The sequence below is a fragment of the Eschscholzia californica genome, unplaced genomic scaffold (assembly GCF_041429995.1).
Source record: "Eschscholzia californica isolate CP2 unplaced genomic scaffold, dmEscCali1.0.p SCAF_1, whole genome shotgun sequence".
Taxonomy (NCBI): domain Eukaryota; kingdom Viridiplantae; phylum Streptophyta; class Magnoliopsida; order Ranunculales; family Papaveraceae; genus Eschscholzia; species Eschscholzia californica.
Window position 1 is genome coordinate 34,826,223 of NW_028238198.1, and position 24,065 is coordinate 34,850,287.

A 24,065-nucleotide genomic window follows, 5' to 3' on the forward strand; every position below is an offset into this window, starting at 1 on the left:
AATTGGTCTAAAACTAGTATTGGGGTGCCAAGTGTGAATTACTGTATCAGTACTTGGGTCACACCATATAAGAAGAAGTTTGTACATTTTTTGACAAACAAGGTAAAACATTTTGGCAACATAACAACGAGCAGACCCGAAGGAGAACACGATAGACTTAAAAGATTTTTATCTAACTCACAAGGAAGTTTTGTGACTTGTTCGGAGGCAGCACACAAAATGTTTGAGCTCGAGTTTGTTGATATCACACACTCATTCGAGATAAATAAAAGAACTGTTAAGCACCAATATAATAGGAAATTGTTCGACAGACAACGTAATGTGGTTACACATCGAGCTTTGGATAGATACTCCAAAAAGCATTAACGTAAAGGAGTCGTGTGAACCTATCATTGGAAAGGGATGGAAAGGTAGAAGGCAAATTCAAAAAGAAAATTCAACAAAAAGAGAGTTGCCCAAGTATGAGGTTATATATGTTAAGTAAGGTAGCGGCTTATGAAGCGAAGCGAAAAAGAGGACCAAGTGTCAGGGAACAAATTCTTGAGCAACAAGACCGATGTGTTAAACTGAACTTTGAGAAAAAGGTATGGGAGGATAAATTGATGAAGGTCCAAAGTATAGAAAGGCGAAACCTGATGCGAAGTTGTTGCTTGCACGAATCTCCTCATGCTTTACATAAATATATAGATTACATTGAAGATGTTCCTAGAGATGGACATTGTGGATACCATGTAGTCTCGAAGCAACTCGGTTTTGAAAATAGTTATGGGTGGAAGCAAGTGAGGGCATTAATGCTCAAGAATATGAATACGAACTCATCTCTATATCTAGGAATGTAGTCCACCGAAATAGTTGAATTGTTGAAGCAATGCTTACAATATTATGGGAATGTTGCTCCATTTGCAAATTGGATGGGCATTCCGGAACAAGGGCATGTCATAGCAGAAACATTTGGAAAGGTAGTGGTCTTACGTTCCAAACACCAAAGCCTCACGTTTGTACCTACTTTGAAACCACCATCACCAACAGGCACAACTATGATTGTTTTAGGGTACCTAAAAATAAACACTTTGTCTCTATAAATCTTAAAAGTGGGTCTCCTATACCATGTTTGACAAACTTTTCATACTTCAAGAGAGTTATGAATGATAACACTGCGCAATGGATTGGGTTGTACAAGGAAAGAATCAAGCGGTATAAAGAAGAAATGGAATTGAAAAGATGGAAACTGCCCATTTCGAATTGGAGTGAAGAGGATAGGATAATACTCATAACATTTTTTTGTGAAAATGTTATCTTTTGTGAAGATACTTGTGTGAAGAAATTTTTTGTGAAGTTACTTTTGTGAAGATATATGGATTGGAAAAGAGAAGATATATAGTGAAGATCTCGTTGTTTCAATGAATGCAAATTTCAAGTCTAAAACACATAAAACCTTTGAAACTCAGTTTGTTGTAGCCTTAAAATTTATATATGAAATAAAATATTTAGTTTTATATGTTTAGTCAAGATATTATATTTTTTCCTCCTAAAAACAGTTGTCTTTTTGTTAGACATTATCGTTTACTCCGGAGACTTTTCTCTCAACGTTTCGGTCAGTTTGATGTTTAACTTTTCAACATTTTCGGTCAATGTGATGTTTAATTTTGCAATATTTTCTATATGTTTGATATTTACTTTTTCAAAATTTCGGTCAATTTGATCTTTAATGTTTCAACATTTTCGATCAGTTTGATGTTTAAGTGTTCAACATTTTCGGTCAGTTCCACGATTATTTTTTCGACATTTACATTCTGTTTGGCCTTTTTGTATGAACATTTATGTTCGTTTTCACCATTTTTTAGCAAAATTTTAACATTCTTAGATCAGTAGGTCATTATGTTTGAGTGATGTGGTTTAGTTAGAGTAAACGAATATAATCTCAAACATATTTAGAATTGATAACCAAAAAATTACGAAAGCCACTTTCGTCTCACAAAGCTCTATAAATATAAAAAGACCTGTTTGGCTTTCTTCATGTCTATGATTTTACAAAAAATTCTACCCCTGACCATTTTCCTTCATAATCTTCACTTTCATTGTCTTCGTCATCTTCATCGCTTGATTCTCCCTCTACGACCATTTTTCCTCTTTTGTTTGGGAATTGCATACGAGCACACAATGAGTACAACCCCTAAAGCCTGTCATGAAATATCCTCTTCGAGCACGAGCTCATTGGTGCGTTAGGCCTCCCCACAAGTCTTTAGATTGTCTATGATACTATGAAGATTGTCGCTCTGGATTAAAATGAGAGAAAAATTAGAGAAAAACTATAAATACATAAATAACGTGAATAAAACTTATAAATACTTGCACTTACGACATGTTTTACAAACAATGAATTGTTTGAAATTGGTCTTCCGGGCACCGAAGTAGTAAGCATTGGTGTTATTCGTCTGTCTGGGTGAATCACCTTAGTATGTGAAACATTTTTGTACCAAGTCATGTATCCAGGGGTGCATCCTGGATTGGGTTCTGCTTCAAATTTGATGTTGTCACTCATAAGGTGGTTTCTCCATCGTTTCCATGTCCAGCTTCATGAGTTTCCATAATACGGACCATAGTTTTTGTGATTAATGATTGACTTCTTTTTGTCGTGTTTGAACGGTTTAGATGGTACACCTTGAAGGGATCCAAATTGTCGTAGAACCCTCTGAGGATATGATACCGACGGTTGTGTCGAAACGCACGGTAAAACCAATGTAATATTGCTAGGGTTCCAATGAATAATTTGTTCGATTTGCTTTGTAAGGATCCCACATAACGTGAAAAAAAATATCAATATACAATTAGCTAGACTTGTAAGACTCCAAATTGTAAGATTTTTTACATTTAAATTTTCATTTTATACTTACATCTTCATCTTTGACATCGTCAATTTCCTGATGTAGATTCTTCAAACTCAGTTTCATGTCATTTACTTTATTCATTTCAGGTTTGCTCTGACGTAAAAAAGGCATCCTAGGCTGGAAGCCTTATAGTTGGACTCTTATATAAAGAGTCGGCAAATGAAGGTAAATTCAACTCTGTCATAAAAAAATGGATGGAACAAAATAAGCGAATTTGTTAAACAAACAATTTCCCCATGAATAGATAGTCAGGCATATGGAGGAAATTTCTACATTTCCTACCTGCAAGAGCGGAATACATCCAGCTACTTGTTGGCTACTCCAGCGACTCGCATTCCCGAGTTCATGAAGTAAATTTGTCAAACAAGCAGTTCCCCATGAATAGTTCCTAACCTAATCGACATTCCTCAAACATAACAAGTATAAAACTGAAACCCTACTGCCACTTTTATTTGGACACAAACAAGTACCAATTATATATAACAAATATGCTCTAACAGTCTGATTTTTTTTCAACTAAATCAGTTTTCTTAAAATTACCAAACTTACGATGTAAGACTAATGGTTTTGACTTTTCCTTTCTTCAACTCATATTTTGCAACCCTCCTCCATTCCAAGAGTATCATACATAAGGGAATATATCTCAGAGTAACTCATATCATGTGTCCTATCATCTTCCACTGCTAAACCATCAATCGGTAAATCTAGAATATGTGCAACATCATCCAAAGTGATCATCATCTCACCAAATGGGAGATGAAATGTGTGTCTCGGGATGGAATCTTTCTATAAATGCACTCACTAAAACATTATCAATCTTTCTATGAGAGAATTGAAGCAAAGAGAGAAAACCTGACCTCTCTATTTTCTCCCTAACATAAGGACATTCTTCGACGAAATTCCATAAGTCAGCCACACCAATAAGATACTTAACTCTTAAAACTCTACCATCTTTCTGCAAAAAAACAATTGAAGTCCTTCAAATGATAATGTTCATTACTCGTGATTTTTAATGACTAACATAAAAATAAGAAAACTTACCTCTCTAATCCATATCTTACAAGCAATGTGATGTTTAAAGGAATGAAGGAGAGAATGGTCAGATGGTGCGAAAGAAGATTCATTAACTGCCGAGGAACTAGGGATGGTAGAGGAAGTGTGGGCAGAAGATGCCAAAGGTGCAACTTCCTCCTCTAAAGTTTGTGACACGGCTTCTTCCTCTAGAGTTGGTGGTACGACTTCCTCTAAAGTTGGTGTTATGACTTCTTCCTCTAGAGTTGGCGGTACGGCTTCATCTATAGCTGGTGTTATGACTTCTTCCTCTGGATTGCTTGAAAGCAGTTTCATTAGTCTATAGCAGAATTGGGTGAAGAGAGAGTGATTTGAAATTTAATCTTTAATATTGAGATTTGAAATATAGTTGACAAAATACTACTCGATATAGTACCTCTAAAAAATGTCACATTATGTATGTACTAATGATATTAAACCACAACTCTTTCAGATCATTCTGCAGTAGAAAAAGACTCCCAATTTAGCCAAATTGCAAGTAAGACTAATAAGATTGTCTAAATACAACATAGAACATAGTAGTCATGCCTATTAATTAATAGTATTAGATAAGGAATAAATATGATGGTTGAAGTTTTATCTAATGTTGAACGAAATCAACCTAGAAACTATTCAGCAACTTACAGAAACACACGACACCTGCTCAACAGTGATGCAGTAAAAAAAGAGCTCGATAAAAACAATTAAAAGCTGAGACCCTAGAGAAACCAACCTAAAGAACCAAACAATTTTCGACCAAAACCACCCTAATACTTGTAAAATCCTACCCTAATACACCATGAAGCCATGAAACCTAATACATCTAAAATTTTCGGTTCAGTTTAGTATTTACTCTTAATACGGAAGTTGTAAGGTCGAATATGAACATTGTTATTCTTGCTTCCGAAATAGTTCCTTGTTCGTTTACTTATCAAGAAAGCATATTTTTGTTTAAACTTAAGCCATCATTATTGTAGCCCCATTTCTCAGAATGGCAAAATGTTTTGTTAGACTTTCTTTTTTAATCTCATCAAATCATTTCGACTTGCGCTAACTAGTAATGTGATGTTAATATGCAGAGAAGAATTTGAGCTCAACAATAAATATGTTTGAGCATGAAATTTATATGGGGAAGATCCTGAACCTAAGATCCATGGAAGACCTATTCGCTTATATTTCGACATGGTGTAAAATAGTTTTAGTTTGGGCCCAAGAGTTGAAGCACGCGTGTTTCATTTGGAAGCAGTCATAGCAAAAAATTCACGGCCAAATATTGTCGAAACCTTAAGGTAATTTTTGAGTCGTGCATTAAATTTCATTTTCAATCTTATTATTCTACGTATTCATTTGTAAAAGTTACAGGTCGGCAATATGTTCTTGCTATTGGAGAAATATACAGAGTTGTTGAAGTTATGAGAGCATCTATAACACTTTATAAACCTTGGTACGTTACTATCAAGCCTAGAAAACCCTAAGCAAATATTTGCCCTTCTGGAGGAGTGTACTGCTGCATGGTCAAATTCTAGATTGGAAGAAGCTATATTAGGTTTTTCAGATCAGTTTGGTTTTTGATTTAAAGGGACTTCTTGTTCATTAATGGAATCCATCAAGTTCGTCAGAAATCTCGACATGGTTTTTCGTCCAGAACCACCTCAAATTTTTTTGGCCAGAACCCTAGAGAAATCAACCTAAAGAAGCCATGAAATCTAGTAAATCAAGATGAAACCCTACTACACAATGAAGCCATAAAACCCTAAATCAACCTAAAGAAGCCATGAAAGATGAAACCCTAATACACCATGAAGCCATAAAACCCTAAATCTATAACAAGATTTCTTTTAAAACTTAAACAAACAAGCAAGGAGAGTAAAGAAACAAGAATCTTACGTTTTCCTTTGACATTTCTTCATCTTCGTTGGAGAAGAAAAATCAGATTGAAACTTCTCTTTTATGAGAATATGAAAGTTGGAGAAGAAAACTCAGGTTGAAGGTCGGCAAACATGAAAAGTTAGAACGGTCTGGTGGAGGGAAGAATATGGATGAAGGGTTTTAGATGGATGGACCTATCTCAAAATAGGGGCTTAATTCTAAATAGCTAATAAGTTGTGATAAAATCAAAAGTATTTGTAAATAGTAAAATGTTGATCTACAAATAGCCAGCCCTGTAAATAGCTATTCGTAGCTCTATAAAAAGCACCGGCCTAAATGTGTCCACCTCATAATAGAGCGTCTAACAAAGTGTCCCACGGGTGATGGCTTTTTAACAAAAACTCCAAAAAGTCATATATGACATTTTGAGTGTTAGAGATTAAGTGTCCCATTGGAGATGCTCTTAACTCTAAATTTGGAGTGTCCTCTTCAGGATCTCTAAAATAAATGATGTCACGTTATTTAGAGTTTTCATGTGTGACTTTGCATTGGCAATAGATTTTGAGAAAAAAGTCTAAAAAATCCTATGTGACAATCTAAGTTTTAGAATTATAGTATTATGTTAGAGATGGTTTAAGATACGACTAAGTTTGCGTAAAATAAATAAAAGCCACCATTTTAGGGGCACAAGAAATCTTTTGAGGTATAAAGTCTTTGATGAAAATTTAGGAAAAAATATTTTGTTTTCTTTTTGTGTCCTCGTATCCATCACCGCCATTTTCTTTACGTCGGTAAGAGTCAACGTCAATGGTCAAATCTCTCTTTCCTCTCTTCCTTATTGGACCACGACCTCTGGTCACTTTTCTTTCTCAGATCTTTCTTGCTCTACATCTCTTACACACTCATGTAGTTTACAATTTTCCACTAATCTTTACACTCACTGTTTACTTCTCTTTCTCCACGAAGAGGAGAAAAAAAGAAAAAATGGTGGTGGTCAGTGGCGACGCCAGAAATTTTTGTGTTGGGGACACTTTTTCGTTATAAGTAATGAAAGAATTCCATATTATACGATTAGACAAGAATCAAAAAGCAAATCTTCAACAAAATTTTATTTATAATTAAGATATTTCATTGTAATTTTGACGTATAATAAGCTATCTGTTTCATTTTCTCATCAATATGGTTCGAGGATCTTCCCCCAACTAGATTCCCAAATAATATTAAAATAAACACAAAGAAAGTGAGATGAAGAAATGGTGGTGTAGATTAAAATGAAACGATGGTGGATACGGTGAAGAGGAAGTGATCGTAATGGAAGAAAAGATAAAGATAAAGATAAAGTTTTCTTTCTAATAACATGTTTACTATGACAATTCTGACAAAGGTATAGAAAAGACAATTTTGAATTCCAAAATACAAGTCACCGAAAAATCTAACAAAATTAAGATGTTGGAGGTTATTTAAAAAAATTTATCATCTCTACAGGTGATGAGTCATGAAGATGCCTCATTTGAATCTCTTAATTTAGGCTAATTAGTCTATTTCGAGCAGTTACTCTCATGAATTACTTGTTTCTCTTTTCCAGGTGTCTTTTACGGAGTTCAGTGTGAAAAACAGATAAAAACGGAAGAAAAACACGCCTAGGGGCATTTTGGTAATTTGGAGATTATTGTAGTCTGGTGATTAGGCCAATTTTGATGCTCGGATGAAAGTAGAGTCCAAGACGAGTCCAACGGCGAAAACGGGAGTCAAATCGGAGTCCGGATGGGTGAATTATAACAGGTCAAGGTCCGAGTCCAACACTGTTGACTAGTGGGATAAGCTCGGGAACTGTTCTGGCCAGCGGGATTATGTTTATGATGTGGCACAAAATCAAGGCGTTGATCATCCGAGATCCGTGTACCGGTTCTGTAGCGAAATGGATCTTATCCTAATACTTCAATGCAGCCGAAGCAGCATAAAAACTGTACTCCCACTCCCCGACATGCGTCCAGATCTCGTGGCTAATAAATCAGACGGCTGCTGAAGCTCTTCACAGGTGTAGACCAATCTGAAGCGCGTCGCAGCATTTTAACGTACTCCAAGATGCACCATAGCGGTCAGGTAAGGGCCATTAACTGCATTGACTGGCGCCCAGATTTGAAAATAGGATATTTCCTATTCTCTCTCCCTCTTGTCTTCTTCTTTAAGAATTTCTTTCTTTAAAAGAAAACAGAGGAAGAGAGAAAGATTTACTACAAAGATGGAAAGAGAACGTGAGATATTCAGGAAGAGATATGGAATGAATTGGTTGATTAAGAGATTTTCGAAATCAGATGAAGATGAAGAATTCGATTCTTTCCATTATTTTTTTAAAACTCCATATCTCTCTCTTGAAAAGAAAACCAGTAGAGAGAGAAACAGTTTAAATGCAAAAGGAAAGAGAGATTAGCTGGAGATTATGTCTTTAAAACCGAATTGTGAAGAGAGAGAAAGTGATCAAGGAAGGAAAGATTTGAAATTCAGATTGAGACAGATTTCTCTCTTATCCTCCATTATCCAACGTTAGAGAGAGGGAGTCTATTTTGAGAGAAAGAAAGCTCTCGGTCTATGATAGCAGGACAGGGAGAGAGGTGGATATTTTTGGAAGATTTGATAGAGAAGGAAAGAAGATTGAAGATAATAGATATTTTTGGAGAGAAGGGGTCGACTGGTTTTGGTTATTATAAAAACAGAGAAAGAACAAAGTGAAAGGATCTCATCTTTGGGGGATCATCTCTCTAGCTCAATTAGAACAGAAAATCAGAGAGAGAGTGAAGGAGAAGAACAGAAACAGAATTACCATTGTCTTCTTCTTAGAGAGAACTGTAAACAGAGAGAGAAAGGAAGCACTGTATTTTCATCTTTACTTTATCATCAATTTATCATCTTTGCTGTGAAAGTTTTCTTCATTTATTTCTTTTCTTTGTGAGAGAGAAAGGGAGTGATTAGAGAGTGTTTTTAGAGAGAGATAGAGAGAAAGAAGAAAAAATAATTGTTCATTATCTTTAACAGAGAGCATTCTCATGTTCCTTTCTTCATCATTTGAGGATCTTTATCAACACCTTTTCTTTGTGAGAGGGAAAAGAGAGTTAACAGAGATGGATAACAAAAACAGAGTATAAAGAAAGAGAGGGAACAAAGAGCTCAAATACCAGGATCATTCTTCTTTTGGTGATTTCTTTTCTTACTTTTCTCTAGAACATACTTCTTTCTGATGAATTTGATGTGTAGCTAAGTCTCTTTCTAGGGTTTTAGGATGAAACTTCATTTTCTAGCTTTTAGAGACACGTTCTTATTTGATTAATTCTCTTGAATAAGTTTGAAAGTTTAAGATTGTTTTAATTAGTTAAATCGATTTTCTATTCATTGTCTATGCTTTTGGATTTGATGCATCATACTTAGGTTAAATCGTTTGATGGTGTATACTTATTAATTGATAGATAATAGTTCAGAGATCTCTTTTTCAAAACGAAACAATTACGTTATGGTTAATCGGTTTTACACGAAAACATCTCCCGGAATTAGGATAGTTCATTATCCGAAATTCTGAGTTATAAAACGAGAGAGTTAGTCGGTTAATTTTGTGTGTTTGAAAGTGAATTATTCGGTGGATTCCAAAAACCCTAGGCCTTCTCCCCATTGATTTGTTTATTTAATTTATTTTAGTACTTTATTATTTTATCACAAAAATCCTAAAAACCAATTTCAAAATCAAAACCGAGTTACTTCCAAGTCTTAGAATAGGTTTCACTTAGTCTCTGAGGAACGAACCGGTCTTACCGGAATTATTACTTGACGCTCGTATACTTGCGGGTGGTGACCTATTTAGGGTAACCTTCTAGGCCCATCAACAGGCCATTTTAAAAAGGTGGTGGTTTTGAAAAGGTCAAGATTGAGTTAGCCTAATCAACAAGAACCAATTTAAGGCCAACATGGTCCGAAGCTTAAGTAGTAAAAATTCTAGGAAATAAAAAGTGTGGTATACGGGATTCGATCCCAAGACCTTAAGCCCATGTTTGGCGCGTGGGAATGGAATGTGATTCCTCCCGTAACGTGATCACTGGGAATCAGATTACTGTAGTTTGATGTTTGGTTTGACCAGGAATGGGAATTTGATTCCTGACATATTCCTAACTAGGTGTTTGGTTCGTATAGGAATAGGAATGTAAATATTTGTAAAAGTTCACTTTTACCCCTTACTTAAACTACATAAAATATACATCAAATATTTTATTTAGCATAAAATATACAAATGAACTTTGTAATATATTAAAATCAATTTTATTTTTTCAAATTCGTAGATATGAAATAATAACACGATACATCAAAGGGTTAGAATTTAAAGATAATAAATAAAAGTTTATCTAAAATAAAAGTTTGTTTGTAAACCTAAATAGAAATTTATGTAAAATTAAATTTTGTTCAGAAACATAATAGTACTTATTCATACCAAATCCTACAAAAATAAAATAAAATTGGTAATTCAATATTTTGTTAACGATATATTTGTCAATAAATATTAATATATGTAATTCCGGGGGAATAGGAATCACAAACCCACCTCCCCCTCTGGGTTTGCTATTACCCCTTTTTGAGGGAATCACATTTCCGGGCCCACACCATTCTCGCAAGCCAAACAATGATCTGGAATGTGATTCCCGAGAATCACATTCCATTCCCACGCCATTCCCGCGCGCCAAACATGGTATAACTATGCAACTCATGTTTTTCACCGCCTGAGCTACGCAAACAATTAATTTGAGAAACAGAAATACAATATAATATACTGGCTAGTGTACTATAACACATACGAGCTACATTAGGGTTGTGGGGCCTACGTGCCCGTATGTGGGCTCAGCCCTGGTGGTGGTGGTGGAAAGAAATGAGGGTGTGATGATGCCAATCACCTTAACCTACATAAAAAGAAAGTAGTGGTGGTAGAGTTTTTTTTTTGGAAATCAAACTTCATTTAAAGGCCAAAAGGCTAATGAGAATTACATCATGAAGTTTAAATAAACAAAGACACAATCAAAGTCGGGAAACAAGACAAGTTATGCCCACTTGGGTGCCTCTGTAGCTGTCTGATCTAGCTGGTGGGCTTCTTTTGGTACATCCACCACTAACCATCTAAGGGTAGTTTTATGACCGATGCTTCTTTCACCTTCTTCTTTTCTCGCCGTCAATCGCGACGTGCAGATTTCCGGTTAGCGCCTCTGATTCTGGTACGTCGGTAGAGAGAGTTGTAAGTTGATGAAGAAACTCCCAATAGTGGTCTATGATCAAAACACTCGACCCTGAATTAAACGAAAATAACAAAAGGTCCTAAAGACCAACAAAACATGCCCTAAAGACCAACAAAGAACCATAACCTTTATTATACCAATAATATATAGGTTAAATAGGGATACATCCTTCTTATGCCTCTCTTCGCACCACCACCACCACCGCCACGAAAACACCACAAAATACACCACCACAACTACCATCATCATAAAACACATCCATCTTCTTCATAACTTCACACCACCACCACCACCACCACTACCACCACCACACCACCACTATGTCATAGAGCCCGCCACCACCACCACCACCACTTAAAACACCACCAGATCCTATCACCAACACCACCATCACACCACCAAATTGAAACCAAACACCATCACGTATTGAGACCAACCAAAATCGTGTTGAAGAAAGGATTGGTAGAGAGAAGACGATGAAGTGATTGAGTGAGAATAAACCCTAGATCCAACGGTTGAGATGAAGAAGGTATCATACGCAATGTGTATTCAACACCCATGAAAAAATTAGAGAGAAACTAAAAATGCAAGGAATCGGATGAAACGATATTAAATCAACCGCATCATTAATAGACCAAACTCATGAAATAAGGATCACTGAGTGAACTCGCTGTTGTTGATTTCTTGCTCATGATTTGATCTTATCTGAAATACCGTCTTTGCGATTTCCGTTCATAATGATGATTCCGTTGATGGGATTTAGGTTTTCATCTCTATTTCTGAAATTGAGAGTTGAATTAATAGTGCCATAGGTATAGATGGGTTACCTTTTCCCTCCATTGTTGGTGATCAGAGAAATCGACATAGAAGAGGAAACATAATAACAAATAAACAGAAAAAACATATAAGAAGAAACTCCGGCGAAGGGTTTCCCTTCGCCGGAAATATAGATCTCGATCTCTCTTTCTCTCTAGGAACGGTTATGCAGAGCAGATAAAGTGTTAGAATTGGGAGGAAAGAAATCTCGAAAATTTCTCCCCCCAAAGCGGCCGTGTACTTTAGAACATAAGGTCGTTTAAACACGTAGGTGCTGTTTGTTTTTTTGTTTACAAAAATCTGAAATTTTGACTGAATTATTTTTACATCTGAAAAGGCTGAATAGATGCCCACTCATTTCAGACTTGTTTTAAAGTCTGAAATGAGATACCAACATCTGAAATCAACCAAATGACGAGAATAACCCTGCGAAAATTGGAAATCTTTTCTTTCATCTTTTTACACAACCTACCAGAACCACCACCGACCAGAACCACCACCGACCAGAACCACCACCACACCACCACCGACCAGAACCACCACCGACCATAACCACTAACAAACAGAACCACCACCACCACCACCACCACCTTCTCTCTCTATCCGACCCTCACTTTCTCCTTTTCCTCTTTACCCTAACAAACATAAGAACCAAGCCAAGATGAAATCCCTGAGAAACATAGCTAACCAAAGAACATTTTTTGGATCCAACTCTCCATTAGAATATCTGGATGAGGAACTTTTTATGCTTACCCGTTGCTGTTGTGATTGTGTTGATAATGATGAAATTGAAGATTTTGATTGTGTCGATAGTGGATGAATCGCAGGTTCAAGCTTTTTAGTAGAACCTGGTCTTCAATAGTAAATACAGAGATGTAGAGAGATGTAGAGAGAGAGAGAGAGAGAGAGAGAGAAAGAACATGAATGGGAAGGAGTAAAAGTAATTAGGGTTTTCTTTGTTTTTAGGAGAGAGAGCAGGAATAGGAAGGAGTAAAAGTAATTAGGGTTTTCTTTGTTTTTAGGAGAGAGAGCAGGAATGGGAAGGAGTAAAAGTAATTAGGGTTTTCTTTGTTTTTAGATGTGGGAAAAAAATTAGGGTTTTTTGTTAGAAAGACTGGTAAGGGTATATATGTCAAAATTATTATTCAGACCTAATTATTCAGATGTAGAAAACAAACATACTAACTTACAAAAAATTCAGCCAATTCAGATTCAGCTAATTCAGATTCAGCCAATTCAGATTCAGTCAATTCAGATGGCCGCGGCTTTGGGGAATAAACAAAAGTCTCGGGGGAATAAAGATTTTGGTAAAAAATAATTGACTTCTGGACATCTTTATTTTTAGTCTGAAAATTGGATTTCTTACTTTTTGGTCCCAAATCTTCATCTCCTACTATCTCTCATGTTGCTGCTCACTCTTTCTCTCTCTAAAAAATTTGCTTTCTCGAGAAACCCTAATCCGCCATTGTTTTCTCTCTTATAGAAATCGCAATTTATCTCTCTTAAAGCTAATTCAATGATTATTCTTCAATACCCAAATACTAAAAACACTCCAGATCTTCAGATTTGAGAGATAAACAACTTCACTATAGATCAAATCATATAAGAGACAATCACAAAGTAAATCAAACTCTTTTAAACACTACAAATTGATAAAAATAAATTATGCCTTTGGGTTCTGAATTTAATCATGTTTTAGGATCTACCCATTACCCAACCTTAATCTCCCCAAAAGAAATACAAACCTAACATGGATCTGAAGAAGAGTGAAGATATACAAAATATAACCTAAAAAAAAAAGTTAAAAGAAACCATAGTAGAGAGAGGGAGAGATGAACCAAGGTAGGTTCGGTCTGGTGATTAAGAGAGAACCGGAAATTGGAATAGTGAGATATGGAGAAACTGAAAGTTGGAAGGAAGAAATCAGTACTGTCTCTCTAAAAGAAAAGAGATTAGTATTGTTTCTCTCTCTCTCTATTGTTTCTCATGACTCCATGACTGTTTCTCTCTATTATTTGATGTACTTGCAGGCAGTAGATCAGTACTCGTGTATTACATATCTCTCGACTATTGAACTAAAACAACCTAAGAGCTAGCTTTATTTCTGGATTTTCTTTGTATGGTTATTATTAGGAAAGAAGAGATGAAGATTAGGTAGCGATATGTAATCAAGTTAATTTTTGGACTAAAAAAGAAAAATTCCCTATAGAATATTTACAAAAATATGGATTCCTAGAGATTTTATTCCCTAGAGACTTTTCTTTATTCCCCAAAGCCGCGACCATTCAGATTCAGACATTAAAAAAAAACAAACAACACCGTAGATGCACGAGAGTCGGTTGGTTCGTGGGTGATGGTTACGGTTTTAATGTGGGTCTACAAAATCTAACTTGTCAAATGCACGAAAGCGCTTAAGTCTCCGCCTAGAGTCCCTCTCCTTCTCTATTCATATTCCCTTCATCAACCTAATCAATCTCGGCAGAAACCCTAAAATATATGGAGTTCTGAAACTCCTCTTTCCACCCCGTCTTAAACATCTTGCTCACAAACGACCCCAAACCCTTCAAAATTTATCCTCTTCCTTACCTCCTCAATCCGTCTCTTCGAAACCCTAAAAGTTTCTCAGTCTTTTCACTTAGCTTTGATCTTGAAAGTTCTCGTCTTTAAACTTCGTGTGAGAAACCCGTTCTTCGATCCCCGAAGAAATCTGCTATCTTGTTCAGGTACGTGTTCTCATGTCTTCTTTTAGTATTTTCAGATCTATAGATTTGATTTTTGTTTTTGACCAATAGTTAGGGTTTTCAGATGTATTATTGACGGTTATAGTTTGTGTTTTGCCACTACTCATAACTGTTTTGTTGTGTAATTCGCTTTAAATTTCATCCTTGAACTTATAATCAGAGAACCATCAATAAAGAGTGTTCCTTTCTTCTCTCTCTCTCTCTCTCTCGTAAGATTAAGACGGTGATAGTTAAGTAATGATTTGTTTTTGATTGTTGAAGGGAAACTTTAGTGATTCAGTTTATGTTATTTGATAGTTCTGCTTCCATTATTAGGGAACTCTTAAGATGGCTTCTCTAGAATAACATGGTTGCCTCTTCTTGAATAACCCTAAAAGAGTAGAAGAAGATAGTAGTTCAAAGTAATGTGGCATTGCCAGAATAATAACTCGTTCACATCAACAAAACCACCATTTTATGTATATTTATACTAGCTATTTTCCACTCATTAAAGCTTCTTAAGTGGGTTTTATCATTTTCTGAAATATGTTGGTATTTGATTTTGAGGCAGCTTTTAATATTGTTTACTTTTACTTTTACTAAACAGTTTCAGTATCTGCAAATTCAATGGCGACCTCTTTGGATATGTCACTCGATGATCTGATTAAGAGCAGCAAAAGTAATGCCTCGAAAGGCAGAGGACGAGGGAGGGCTCGACAGAGCCTAGCACGAGGAGGCACGAAAAGCCGTGGAAGGGCGGCAGGAATGCATCCTAGAGGGCAACTCAGGGTGAATGCTCGGCCATCTGGTAACACAATTGCCAAGGCAAGCTCAAAACACAATTGCTGATTTTTGCTCTATGTTCCAAGAATATGATATTCTTTAAACTCAAAAACACTAAGAGGGGATTTTTTCGTAGCATGAAGAAGCTCAATCTGAAGTTCCTATCACTAAAGAAATCTGGTTTTGACGAGTTGTTTATACATGTTCTTCACCGGTTTTCCATATTTAATGAGTAATTATGTAAGGGGTAACATGGAGCTTCTTGATATGCGTGGAAGTTTCAGTGTGGGCCATCGATAATGCTAGTCCATGGAGTTTGATACGCCAAGGAGTTCTTGTTAGTCAAATTTCATTAACTGGAGCTCTCACCAATACCATGCATATCATCAGCTTGTGTAGTGGGTGGATACTCTATTCCCATTATCATATGCCTGCTTACATTTTATGATAACTTTGTTATTCCAAATATCTGTTTTGCTGGTTAGTGAGACAAACACAACATAAGTGTCTCATTACTTTAAAATTTCTCCTTTCTTTAAATGGAATTTCGTACAATAAATGGTCTGAGGAGCATCAAATTAGTCCCTTCTGTGGCATGTGCTGACATATGTGGTATGCCCTTTTTTGGATATTAACACTTGGTCAATTTGTTCACTTGTTCTCCTAACTTGGATTTCTGTGCATATGCTTCAATCAGCCTTCCAGCAGAACCAAAGAGTTTACATGGCCGCACGATTTGTTAGAAGATAGCCTGGTAGCCGCAGGGTACCCTGGGATTGAAACTGGCACTAAATTATATGTTTCTAATCTGGACCCTGGCGTTACTAATGAAGATATCAAGGTATGGCGTTTCCTGCTGCTCTCATTCAGCTGTTGCGGCTTCAATTCTTTCTCCTTATCACGGGAAGCTGAAGTGTGTTCTCCTAACACTAGTTTTCTGTAATTGAATGTCCATCCAGGAATTATTTTCTGAAATTGGAAGTCTGAAGAAATATGCACTTCATTATGACAGAAATGGTAGATCAAGTGTAAGTTTTATGCTCTGTAGTTTGAGTGTTATTTCAATATGTTTCGCTCCCTCATTCTAGGCTGGCACCGCAGTTAATGGGGTCTGCACTATTGTGTATGTTAAGTGCAAATGGAATCCGGACGAAAGTTTAACTATTTGTCGTGGAACTTCTCCAGTATTAGGTTTTGGATTGTCAGGCGAATGCTCAGAGATTATTTGTGTAGTGTCAGTTTTGACGTACTTTATATATGTCATTTGCTGGATCTTAATTATTGAGAATTGCTATCTCCTTTTGATTACATGAAGTAAAATCTCCAGTCTAGGCACCGTAAGCCCTTAAAATTGATGCTAAGCTTGCTATAGGAATTCAGTAACCACTATTTAGCTAACTTTTCTGAGGCACTTGGTATATGAGGACATTTTTCCTGCTTTTGTGCCTGCTAGTTGGATCCCTAGTTATTAAGGTCTCTTGACTCACCTTCGAATGAAATGATTTTGGATTTTGTTTGACAGGGCTCTGCAGAGGTGGTTTATACTAGAAAAGTTGATGCATTGACAGCCATGAAGAAATATAATAATGTTCAACTTGATGGAAAGGCGATGAAGATAGAAATAATAGGTATCAATTCAGGAGTTGTGCCAGTTTCAGCTCGTGTCAATGTGCTTGGAGGAGCTAATGCAAGAGGAAAGAGAACAGTTGTTATGACGTATGTGATCCTTTTTTCTTCCTTGTTAAGGTCTTTTATAGCTTCATATATATATTATGTTCTTTTTAATAAAGAAAAAAGATAGTGTGCAAATTTCTTTTATAATAGCAAGCGATTTTTTAAACTTTCTTTTATACTAGTAGGCGTATTTTTTCTTATAAATTTCTCTCCCCTAAAAAAGGTAAAGAGTGTTTGTTTACCATAGGATGGTTTGTTAATCACGGCCTTGTTTTTGGTAGGGGTTAAATTCGTTCATTATGCAATATGTAGGAAAATGTATTGTAATGTAGCTTGTTTTAGCCATAGCTTAGGTGCATGTAATTGAAAGTTCAGTTGTATGGAGCTTTTTAACTTATCACTGAAGATTAGGTTATTGAATTTTAGCGGTGTGCTTTTGCTAACATTTCGTATAATAATGAATTTAATCAGTTGACAGTGTTGAGAGATCCCATTTTAGCATAGAAAGAGGGGTTAAACTTCGAGGAATTAGGCTGTTGACTCATAAAATGCTGAATAGCTAAAAGCGCCGGTAGCATGTCTTTACATTTTTGGAAATTGTATAATTTTGCTCAAAGACGTAGAATCTCCATCAGAGTGTTGATGGTAGAATCTTTACCGTTTGTTTTATATCATTTTGCCTTAAAAACATGACTTGTATGACTATAGTGGAAATAAGCATTTGCCGTATACTAATATACCCTTTATCCGTCGACTTAATTGACTAATTTATTAAGTGTTTCTGCAATATTAGATTTAGGAAAACCACACATGTATTGTATAATATGGGCGCCGCCGCCTCGCCTCGCCTCTTGCCATTTAGCTTGTGGAATGCTACAGACCACTTCATCTGGAGTCAACCTTTTCCCATGAATAAAGTTTTCAACTGTTCTATGTTTTGGTAATCGACCATTTTGAGCTGATTTATTATTCATTTAGCTTTGAGTTTATCTTATGACGAATAGTTTCAAGAAAATTGTCTGCCAAGATGTAAACTGCATCAAATGCTATGTTTGTAGAGATATTGAGTTGCTGTAATGATAATTCAGAAACAGCTCTCATAGTTTAAACTTTTTGCAGGTCCAAGGTGGGCAGAGGAACTTCTGCTTTTCCTAGTCTTGGTGCAAGGTATGATATGGATTACAATCTGCTTTTTTACATTTTGGCGCTATTACATTTTGAGCTCAGTTAAGGTATTGGATTACGATCTACTTTTACATTTCGACGATGTCACATTTTAAGTTAAAATAAGGTATTTCATTGTGTACATAGTCAGAGGTCGAAAGATTATCACAAAAATTAAGCTTGACAAGCATTTGCAGTGCTACGTTGGCTATATGGACTATCCTAAAAGCATAAAATATGTGCCTGTCTGTGACACCATCTTTAAGTCTCAATTGTTCAAACTCTGACTAGCAAATTCATTTGAGATATTTGTTGATTCGCCATACTTTATATTACTAGACGATTAAAGTATTTGATCGCCCATTTGTTGCATTCCTTTGTTGTAGAAGCCGTGGGGTATTCCAGCGCGGTGGCCGAGGGCGAGGAGGTCAGAGTAGTAGGGGACGTGGTCAGGGACGTGGTGGCCGAGGTCGTGGTCGTGGAAAGAGTCAACCCTCGGAGAAGTCTGCTGTTGAACTCGACAAGGAATTGGAGAATTATCATGCTGAGTCCATGCAGACCTAACAAAACGAACAGAAAAAAGTTAAGAAACTTTTTGTGGCGTGATGGATGATGATGGTATTAATTATTTAGCTGTACAAAAGCAAATGATATGGAGTCAGTACTAGTTTGCCCTAATTATTGGTATTAGCTTTGCTTAGCTTGTTTCTTAGTTCTATAATACAAGTTGATTTGGAATTTGACAAATTTTACCGAGTCAGCAGTAGTTGATATATTCCCCTTCTGAAGCCTTGGTTCTGTCCTGTTTGGTGCATAATTTAGTTATACTTTTTAATAGTTCCTACAAATCCCATACAGTCATGGGCTAATGGCTAGCTCACATAAAATAATGTTGTGGGATTAGTAAAAGAAAAGAATTACATTAAGTTATTTATTCAAATAAGTAGTATTTGAATACACCACCTTTTGGTGAAATGGGTGGACACCCCTCTTAAGCCCATGAAGTTGTGGAATCGAATTTCGGTGGAAGCAGTTTGCCATCAAGATTTGTGTCATGTAATTTAGGTAATATATAAAGTAAATATTGTAATAAATGTGTTGGGCTTTAGGTCTCTTCCATATTGTCGGGCTTTAGGTCTCTCTTTCGTTATGGTTAAAATTTGGCGGTTATCGTGCTCTTCATATCTTCATTATGTACCAAAAATCTTGTAAGGACTAACGTAGATTGTACTCGATTTTTCAAAAAAAAAAAATTAGTATTTGTTGCATAAATGCACTAGCAGAAGAGTCATTCCCAGTCAAAAGTAGCCTTATCTTTGATTTTTCCTAGGAGAGATGTGTTGTTTGTTTATGAAAAAGTTGTCAACTGGGCTCCTTACCTTCTGGAGTCTTTCCAAGTTGCCCTTGAAATACTTTTTACCCTATTTTCTTGCTTTAATATAGATCATATGTCACAGACCATTAGGTCGATCCGACATAATACGCTTAAATACACGGGTTGAAGTGCGGAGTATCAAAATCCTAAGGAAGTTTCCGTGCATGATATAAGGAAGCTTCTGACCCTGTTCGACCCCGTCTTTGGCCATCCGGTCTGTATGCTAGCGCCTGCCATCCTGGCACAGGTCACGACGTAAACTTCTCCAAGAATATGATCGTGACACATGGATACACTAGCATTCTCTCTGTTTTGACCCCAAGTCGAGGTCTTTGTAGTTGAGAGATATGCACATCTTGTGTTCTTAAAAACATAAGGGGTCATATAACTGTCACCCAATCTATGTCAGTTTTGGAGTCACTTTTTTTTTTTTTGAACTAGGAGTCACTTTCCTGTAGCAAGTTTTTGACAAACATAATATTATAAATGTTGCCTGAAAAATGTCCATGCCATAAAAGTTCAACTGGCACCACCACGGACGTAGAAGTAGACATGAAATTCAACCCAACTCATTTTGGTATAGTCAATTGTGTTTCAATCCCAACTCAGGAAAGCTCTCTCTCATTAACTCTATCGGCACCACCAAAAAACATGAACAAGAATGGAGCCATCACTGCCTTCTGATTTGATCTACTGGCATTCTGAACGGTTAATGTGAGTCCAATATAGACATCTTGGTGGAGCCTGTCACAATGGGTGTGACATAAACCACTCCAAAGTTGGATGCTCCTCCTCCTCCCCTAATAGGCCAAAACACATCGTTTCCCATGGTTTCCTTGTCAATAATTTTTCAACAAAGCGAGCTTCAATGACTTGATCATCGGCAAGACCATATTTATAAACCAAAGCACCAAACCTACCACCAGTAATGCGTCCACCAACACCAACAATTGGGCAAAAGCCGACCGAAAAGCCGCGTGTCTTGCTTGTATTGGGATATTTCAAGAAAAATGTAATTTTTATATGTATATTTTTTAATTTATCACATTTACTTGGAAACATATTATAAACAAGAAGTATTAGATGTCCTAACAAAACAAAACAACACACCCAAAATGTAAAATGTTTTTCTTTAAATGTTGACTACAACAGTCATTACAAAGACATTGATACATCAATACGATACGATAAACACGATAACTGTGAATTACTAATGGCCTAAAATTAGACGAATTAATGACTTAAAATCGAACAAATTAATGACCTAAAGCTGGCGTATATTACATGCCTAATTGTTGCTGCTGTTTTTTCAGGAGGAAACATACAGAGTCAAATGAGGTAGTCTTAATTTGATTGATTAATTATTGACTTTATACCTCTTCACCCTTCTAGAAAACGTGATCCACCTGAATTTTGAAAATATAGGTTGTTTTTTTTTTGTTGAACTGAAAATATAGGTTGTTGAAAACCTAAGATTGACAAGGCACTGATGGATCAATTTCTTTTACATTGACCCATGATTTTGAGCCATTGGATTGTGTAGAATTCCTCTTCCTTGATAATTAAGCATAGCATTCATTATGTGGACCAACTGAGTCAAAATTGACAGGTACATGAAGTCAACCACAATACCTCATCATGAAATAAAAGTACTTTGACTTCTAGGGTTTTGATGTTTCTATAAATAGGTGAACCTCAAAACCATATCTTTCATCACTTCAATTCTCAACCAAAAAAGAAACTCTCAGTAATAAACATGAAGGTTTCTTCAACTCTTTCATTTCTTCTTGTTTTCTTATTCTCATTATTATTAACAAGTTCTTGGGCTCTTCATTCAAACTCAATTCATCAAGACTTCCTCCAATGCATTAATTCTCAACAAAAACAATATCTTCATTCTTCTTCCATTGATTCTAATGAATTCTTGGTTCCCATCCATACCCCAACCAGTTCCAACTTTACTAAACTCTTTAGATCCTCAGCTAGAAACCTAAGATTCTTATCACCCAACTCAACTAAACCCCAATTCATTATTACACCTACCCATGAATCTCATATTCAAGCATCTGTTATTTGCTGCAGGAAACATGGGTTAGACCTGAAAGTTCGTAGCGGAGGTCACGACGTCGAAGGCATCTCTTATGTATCTGAAAATCCATTTGTTATTTTAGATTTGATTGGTTTTAGAAATATCTCTGTTGATGTAAGTAGTAAAACTGCTTGGATTCAAGGTGGTGCTTCTCTCGGCGAAGTTTATTATGCAGTAGGAAATAAGAGCAAGACACTTGGCTTTCCGGCCGGCTTTTGTCCAACTGTTGGTGTTGGTGGACACATTAGTGGTGGTGGGTTCGGTGCTTTGGTTCGTAAATATGGTCTTGCAGCTGATCAAGTCATTGACGCTCGATTTGTGAATGCGGATGGTAAAATTCTTGATAAAGAAACCATGGGAAAAGATTTGTTTTGGGCTATTAGAGGAGGAGGAGCATCCAACTTTGGAGTGGTTGTGGCATGGAAAGTGAAGCTGGTTGATGTTACACCCGTTGTGACAGTTGCTACGGTTAACAGGGCCTTAGAAGAAGGTGCTACTAACCTAGTTCATAAATGGCAGTTCATTGCTGATAGGCTCCATGAAGATATCTATATTGGTCTCACATTAACAGTTGGTAATGCCAGTGGATCGAACCAAAAGACGGTAATGGCTCAATTCTCGTTCATGTTCCTTGGAAGTGTCGATAGACTCTTCAAGTTGATGGAAGAAAGCTTTCCTGAGTTGGGTTTGAAACGCAGCGATTGTAACGAAATGAGTTGGGTTGAATCTCATGTCTACTTCTATGCACGTGGGAGAACGGTCGAACTTTTATGGGATAGAGATCATGTAACAAAGAGTTACTTGAAAATTAAAGCCGATTATGTTAGGGAGCCTATATCAAAAGCCGAGCTAGAAGGTATATGGAAAATGTATATGACGGGCGATTCACCTGCAATGTTATGGACACCAATGGGTGGAAGAATGAACGAAATTTCGGAGTATGAACTTCCTTACCCACACAGAGCTGGTAACATTTATAATATTATGTATGTTGGAAACTGGCTACAAGAAAGTGACTCGAAAAAACAGATAGATTGGATGAGAGAGTTTTATAGTTATATGACTCCTTATGTTTCTAAGAACCCAAGGTCTGCATATCTCAACTACAAAGATCTTGACTTGGGCCAAAACAGCAAGAATGCTGGCAGTGAATCCATGGCCTACATTAGAGCAAGGAGATGGGGTAAAAAGTATTTCAAGGGTAACTTCGAAAGACTAGTGAAGGTAAAGAGCAAGGTTGATCCTGACAACTTTTTCAAGAACCAGCAAAGCATCTCTCCTATTCGTTCTTGGAGAAAGAATTAAAGATAAGGCGACTTTCGACACATTGACACCGAATGATTTAGCAGACTTAAGACACATACTATTTATTTAAATAAATAGCTTATTGTAATTCTTTTTTTATACGTATCCCGCAACATTATTTAATTTTGTAATTTGACGTGTAATGGGAATGAAAAATGCGAGATAGACTTTCATGAATTTTAGAAACATATTCTTGAAATTTTATCAAGAAAAGCATTTAACCCGGTCTTACTAGAAGTCTAGAATTTAGGACCATATTATTATTCAAAGTATGCATGGGAAGGAAGAACATGACTCCTTTCAACAAACAAAAAAAAAAAAAAGGAGAGATGCTAGAATCAAAAAAGATTTTGACAAAAAAAAGTTCCCAGCTGATGTGGCGGTTGTGATTTTCATCTCTCAACGGCCTAGATTTGGTCAAAGTTTGAAACCACACCCGCCACATCAGCTGGGAACCTTTTTTTGTCAAAATCTTTTGTAACTTTATCATTTCCCAAAAAAAAGGAAGAATATAATTCAAGTGCCGATTACCAATTCCAACAACTGCATGGACATTTAGGTGCTGTTTGTTTTTTATAATTTTCAGATCTGAAATCTGAATTTTAATCCAATCCAGATTTCAGATGTTTGTTTTTGTATTTAGCAAAATCTGAATTTTCGTCTGAATTGAATAAAAGTCTGAATTAGCTGAATTAATGACCAGACATTTCAGACTTCAAAAGAAGTCTGAAAGTGAACCCAAGATCTGAAAAATTGCAAAAGACAAATATACCCCTATTAAATTTTAGAATTCATAACTATATCCATCTTCTTCCCTTCTCTGCCACCACCACCACCAAAACCACCACCGCCGCCACCAAAACTACCACCACTAAATCGCACCACCACTAAATCGCACGGAAACGACCTGATACTGTTTCTGCTATTGCTATGTCCGTCGATGGCACCTTGAAAACTCCAAAGAATACCCGACAACTAACAAAGTCAGTGGTGGTACCGGCATAGGTGGTAGCGGAAATGGTGAAAATACCAAGAAGAACAAGAGGAAACGACCTACTTCTGGTGAGA

General features: G+C 36.4%; 1 protein-coding gene and 1 pseudogene across 2 annotated transcripts; both read left to right on the top strand.

The window, feature by feature from the left end:
- The first annotated feature begins 12,062 nt into the window (after positions 1-12,062).
- LOC147566353 (THO complex subunit 4D-like) lies at positions 12,063-19,011 on the top strand. The gene is made up of 8 exons (XM_086652860.1): positions 12,063-12,158; positions 14,212-14,610; positions 15,215-15,432; positions 16,088-16,231; positions 16,350-16,418; positions 16,913-17,106; positions 18,184-18,231; positions 18,615-19,011. Exons 3-8 carry the CDS (start codon positions 15,235-15,237, stop codon positions 18,790-18,792), a joined length of 831 nt encoding a protein of 276 aa, XP_086508986.1. The 5' UTR covers positions 12,063-12,158; positions 14,212-14,610; positions 15,215-15,234; the 3' UTR covers positions 18,793-19,011.
- Positions 19,012-21,338: 2,327 nt separating this feature from the next.
- LOC147566354 (tetrahydroberberine oxidase pseudogene) lies at positions 21,339-23,171 on the top strand (annotated as a pseudogene). The gene has a single exon (XR_015230425.1). The product of XR_015230425.1 is annotated as a tetrahydroberberine oxidase pseudogene (transcript).
- The last annotated feature ends 894 nt before the right edge of the window (positions 23,172-24,065 follow it).

Coding starts and splice junctions, on each gene's coding strand:
- LOC147566353 (XM_086652860.1), top strand. CDS start 15,235: ATGGCGACCTCTTTGGATATGTCACTCGATGATCTGATTAAGAGCAGC. Junction 16,232..16,349: donor TTACTAATGAAGATATCAAG/GTATGGCGTTTC, acceptor ATGTCCATCCAG/GAATTATTTTCTGAAATTGG. Junction 18,232..18,614: donor TTTCCTAGTCTTGGTGCAAG/GTATGATATGGA, acceptor CCTTTGTTGTAG/AAGCCGTGGGGTATTCCAGC.